Below are 6,046 nucleotides of genomic sequence, written 5' to 3' on the forward strand. Positions count from 1 at the left end.
GATGAATGGTTTGTAATATTTCATATGCCAGCCTACACAAAAATATCAAAGTCTAATATTTGTAATTTCATTTGACCAATTTTGATGTTTAGCGTTTTACTCTGGTTTCAGAATAAATCTAACAAGTTACTGTCAAAGAAGGAAACTCGTAGTTTAAGTGGACAAGTTTGCTACATCTGTGTTGACCTTATGACCACGGTCTGCAGAAAGTATGCCACATGCTAAAGGACCCACCTCACCTTGCCCATCAGCTGTATGAATGCCAACAAATGTTAAAGGTCCATTGAAGCAACCACTACATGATGTAGAAGAAAAGTGCTTTTATCCCAGATTCACACTGAACTCTCCTCTGAACTCAGACATTCTATACATTAATAACAAATCTAGTGCAAGACAACTTAGTGTTTCTTTTTCTGCACAATTTTCTTTCTTTTAAAAGTCTTTTTTATTAGACAAAGGTTTCAGTGCAAGATATATTACAAAGTACTTCTTACACAATTTTCTTATATAAGTGCTTTATTTTTGAAAGAACTAATTTGACAGTTTTTTTTACTGTTTACGCAAGTGTATGTTTTGATGAATAAGTGTGCTAACTAAGTTTTATTTTTAGGTAGTTTATCGAATTTCATTGTACATTTCTAAATTGTTCCGGTTCAGTTGTTAGTTCAGAATGGACAAATGAAATATTAAACAACAGCAAAAAAATAAATAAAAAAGAATAAAATTAAATAAAATTATTTCTTATAACCCTGAATCAGGTAAGAGGTGGTATGTGATGTAAATTGTAAATGTAGTTTCCTGGCCTCTCTCCTCCTCACCAGTGTAGTGATTAAATATGTATCAAAGAGCCTAACTGCCATTTTTCTGATGGTGTTGATGACTGTGGGAAAATCTTCTTTGAGGGGAAAGTCATTGTATCTTAGGTCAGTCTGATTAAATTAACTAATGTCTCAAAGATAAAAATTTTAGATTTTAACTGACTGAAATGGATATGACATGAGCCCAAGAATCTTGCTTTGCCACGAGATTGTACATGCCACCAATTGCGAATCAGTTGACAGGTTAGGTCAACTGTGGTTTCCAGCTTGAAAATAATGTAGATATAACTTTGTATATTTAATTGCTTTGCTTGCCAGACTAATACTATTAGCACTGAAAGCTGAGACTCTGGAGCCCTGGAGTTTAGAGGAAATTAGATGTTGCAAAGTAGCTTTAGCAAAATAAAGAAAATAATTTGAATATCATAGGTCTTTTGTAAATTCAAATACATTAAGAAAATAAAATCAGCTTATCTCCAAATTATAGGAAGATTGCTGAATGTTACTTTCCTACACGGCAGAGATGCTGTCGATAGAGAGATAGTCTCTTACTGAACAAAGATTTATTTTCTCTTAAACAGAAGCATCTTACAGGCTTGCCTTATCTTTGGCAAATTAAATCCATACATAAATGGGGTGAGCATTGGTTGACAAATGAGGAGATACATAGGCAAAATTATACGGACTTCATCTGGTATCTGAGGGGCTAGAAGGCTGAAATCAATAGAGTGAAAAATGCACCCGACAAATAGGTTTGACACAGAGACGATCTGAGGGGTGCAAGTAGTCACGGCTTTCTGCTTGTTTTCTGTGGATGTTTTACGGCAAACTCGTAAAATCTTCAGGTAAGAAATTGAAATAAGACTGAATGGCATGAAAATACTCAATAACGTAAAGAATATCATAGATATAGAGCTTTGGATTGGAACTGAACATGAAAGTCTAATTATTAATTGGTGGTCACAATATACATTATCAATAATATTTCCACAAAACCTTAAACCAAAGATGAATGAAAATGAGAGTAAAAAACTAACAAATGAAAAAATCCACACAAGCAGAATCAACATACCCACTCTTTCTGTGTTCATAATAACATTATAGCTAAATGGATGGCAGATTGCAATATATCTGTCATATGCCATAGCTGTTAAACTGCAAAACTCAGCAGGCCCACTTATGTACATACAACACATCTGCAGAAAACACCACGGCAGGGTCACTTCATGGCTATCTGAGAACATCTGTGAGAGCAAAAGAGGATAAAGTGCTGTGCTGGCATTTATTTCGTTCACACATAAGTTGCTGAGCAGAATATACATTGGCTCATGCAGTCTTCTGTCCACATGTATAACCACAATAAGGACTGTGTTGGCCACACATATAGAGACATACCAAAACAATATTATGATAAAATATGGGTATTTGAAAGCTCCAACATTTCCATAAGCAGCCAGCACAAATGATACACTCTCACTTGAGTTTCCTATTTTCTGCATAATGTCACACAATGAACAAGACAAACTAATAATAATCAAACATCAGGAATCACAAAACAAAAAGCAAACAGGTTTATACTTTTACAAGATTCAATTCCAGAGATTCTTCACATGCTAAGAATACATAACAATAAGTTCAGCTTCATCTCCCAACTAAACAAGACAACCTCTTTTGCTAGTATTTATGGCTGCAGCACTGAGGAGGAGAATGAGGTGGGCGCGGCTAAATTTGAGGTCCAGACAGAGTTAGAGACAATGGCATTCTTCCTCTTTGGCAGAGTTTTTTGTTTGTTTTAACTACCATAAATTCCACAGGTTTTCAGAATTGTAGAGGATAATAACCTTTTTATTCTTCTCAAGGGAAATTCAAATGTTTCTTAAGTGGTCCAAAATTGGATTTGAATTTCCACATTCTCAACTTTTCATATAAAAAAAATCAACTACACTTTCCAAGTCGAAACAACATTCTGATATCGTTCATGTTGATCCTAGTGGTATGGATAATTCCTGCCATACAGCTTGATGTCATCCATGTAGAGGAGGTGGTTGACACTCGTCGGTCTTGTTAATTATCTTTTATCATCTTGTTCTCCAGAGTGTAGAACATCCAGCTGCAAATTTGGTGAAACTATTACAAAATCGATCATCAACCTATGGCCTAATGTGTCCTGGTGCCATGCTCATCTATGAATACCCTTATTTTTAAGCATTATGTTTGTTATAGACAAGCTGTAGTTTGCAAAGGAGTCCAAGAACAGAATACCCCTCGGGTTCAGATCAGCCAGACTTTTCTTCATAATCGTACCCCAAGAAGCTGTCACTGATTGTGCCAATTTCAGCAATGAACTCTCCCAGTAGGAGTTTAGTTTAGCCAAAATGCCAGACAATTCATGTCCTATCGGAGACACTAATTGGTATTTGTAAATGACCATGGCAGACCTGATGACATTTTTCTGCATTTCAGCATCTTTTATTTATACTCAGGGTTGCTGTTCATCCACACACAGCAGCAGCTTCCCTGCTTTCATTTCATTTTTACTCGTTTCATTATAAAAAGAATATCCAGAGAGAAGGAGACTATGGATTTGTGCCAATTGCTCTCCCCAGGTGGAGCCATTCTTTGCCTTAGTGTTAGGGAGGGCAAGGAAGCACAGACATGGAAGTACACTTATGTTTACACTGAGTATTTCAGAACAATTCTCTATGCTGTTGCATGATGGGGCAGAAGGTTGAGGGTTGCAGATATAACAGACTCAAACTGATCTGCAACACACTACACACTACGATAGTCGCACACCCTTAATATCACATCGTTTACAGAGAAAATTGCAAAGTCAATATAGTAATAGGGGCAACTCAGTGTCCGCCACATATATGTAATTTTGTCTACTATACCAGGATATTTATAATTAGAGCTATTTGTATTTATTGAGCTATTTTGTGACTGTGTTATTTTGTAACTTGTATTATATCGTATCATTTCATTTAGTTTAGTTAGTTACTGTTCGTATTGTCTTGGAGCAACTGTGACCGCATAAATTCTCCTGGGATTAAGAAAGTGTTCTGATTCTGATTAACTGAACCAGTGTAATGATTTCTGTATACAGACCCCATCAGCAATCAGATACAAATGAATCCACTAAATGTCTCACTCATTAATACTCAGATTTAACAATACTCAGATTAACACTTCTTAATTCCTATTTGATGAGTGAGTTTAAAATGATGTAGTTATTTTATTCCTGATTTGATCTTCTTCTCTCTGGTTACATTTCTGAGGGGATGACCCAAACAGTACAATCACATTCTTTCCTCCAGTAAGAAATTCTTGTACTCATTTCCTGTAAGTTGGTATAATTTTATGGTAGAGCATGGGGTCAACACAGATTCACTGATTCAAATGAGCAACTCAGCATTTACTGCTGAAACTTCCTGATAACTATATGATTGCTTGAATAATTTTTGTTGAAGCAGAGAAGCACCTAAAACTATTCTAAGGACAATGTAATAAACAAAATTTTGGTTTCCTGTCTGAGGGTAACATCAACCATTGCAGATTATGTCAGGAATTCAGTGGAAATTAGAGGTTGCACAGTAGCTTTTACAAAACAAAACAAAATGAACTGAATTAATGAAATGGGCCTTTTATAAAGGTAAATACATGACATAATCAGATTTTATTTTCTTCATGTGTACAAACCATAATATGTTTGATGAATGCTATTCCACCACAGATGCTCTAAAACAGTCTCTTTTTAAACAAAGACATTGATTTTCTCTTAAACACAAGCATTGTACATGATTGCCTTATCTTTGGCAAATTAAATCCATACATAAATGGGGTGAGCATTGGTTGACAAATAAGGAGATATATAGATAAAATTATACGGACTTCACCTGGCACATGAGCAGCTAAAACACTGGAATCGATAGCGTGAAAAATACACCCGACAAACAGGTTTGACACAGAGACGATCTGAGGGGTGCAAGTAGTCACGGCTTTCTGCTTGTTTTCTGTGGATGTTTTTCGACAAACTGCCAAAATCTTCATGTAAGAGACTGAAATGAGACTGAATGGTATGAAAATACTCAGTAACAGAAAGAATATGTCAGATATAAAGCTGTGGACTGAAACTGAACATGAAAGTCGAATTATTAATTTGTGGTCACAATACACATTATTAACAACATTTCCACAGAACGTCAAACTGAAGATGAATGAAAATGAGAATATAAAAATAAGAAATGAATAAACCCACACAAGTAGAATTATAATAAACACTCTCTCTGTGTTCATAATCACATTATAGCGTAATGGATGACAGATTGAGATATATCTGTCATAGGCCATTGCTGCTAAACTGCAAAACTCAGCAGAAGCAGTTGTGTACATACAACACATCTGGAGAAAACACCACGGCAAGGTCACTTCATGGCTGTCTGAAAACATCTGTGAGAGCAAAAGAGGATACATCGATGTGCTGCCATTTATTTCGTTCATACATAAATTGCTAAGCAGTATATACATTGGCTCATGCAGTCTTCTGTCCACATGTATGACCACAATAAGGACTGTGTTGGCCACACATATAGAGACATACCAGAACAATATTATACTAAAATACATGTATTTTAAAGCTCCAACATTTCCATAAGCAGCCAGCACAAATGATACAGTCTCACTTGAGTTTCCCATTTTCTGCATAATTTGCACAGTGAACAAGTTTGATCAGTAATAATGATATGAATGGTCCAATTTCCTTAGGGATTATGAAAGTATTTTGATTCTGATTCTTTTCGATATGAATAAGAGTACCCAATCCCGATGGTTTAGCAAAGTTTCTATTATTCTGTTCAAATCTGTTTTAGACATGCATGCTACCTCATTATGATATGTTCCTTCTCAACAGCTGTTATACCTGTTACACAATGCGCGCATCAGTAAGCAAAGAACAAAGAGTAGTTTTATACTTTACAAGACCAAAGCTCAGAAATTAGCTCCTTTCATCCCAACTGAATGAGACCAAAGAATCTGCTAACATTTATAGCTGCAGCACAGAGGAGGAGCAATAAAGTGGGAGTGTACTTGAGGGCCAATGACAATAATGGCAATAGAAAATGGCATTCTTCTTTAACAGATATATCTGACTTTTTTTAAAATCATGCATTCTAAATTCATAAAATCAACACAACACAGTACAGCTTTAACAGGTTAAGCAGCAGAAAATG

General features: G+C 35.6%; 2 protein-coding genes across 2 annotated transcripts; both read right to left on the minus strand.

Annotated features, from left to right (window-relative positions):
- Nucleotides 1-1,381: 1,381 nt before the first annotated feature.
- On the minus strand, nt 1,382-2,317 carry LOC146691069 (olfactory receptor 4D1-like). Its single transcript, XM_085435103.1, has one exon. It carries the CDS (start codon nt 2,315-2,317, stop codon nt 1,382-1,384), a length of 936 nt encoding a protein of 311 aa, XP_085291229.1.
- A 2,239-nt stretch (nt 2,318-4,556) lies between these two features.
- On the minus strand, nt 4,557-5,513 carry LOC146691070 (olfactory receptor 9A4-like). The gene has a single exon (XM_085435104.1). The coding sequence runs from the start codon at nt 5,511-5,513 to the stop codon at nt 4,557-4,559; it is 957 nt and encodes a 318-aa protein (XP_085291230.1).
- Between the last annotated feature and the right edge of the window lie 533 nt (nt 5,514-6,046).

This window comes from Copadichromis virginalis, linkage group LG16 (assembly GCF_057382275.1).
Source record: "Copadichromis virginalis isolate Kocher_CV1m ecotype Utaka linkage group LG16, C_Virginalis_male_GT1.1, whole genome shotgun sequence".
NCBI classification, from domain to species: Eukaryota; Metazoa; Chordata; class Actinopteri; order Cichliformes; family Cichlidae; genus Copadichromis; species Copadichromis virginalis.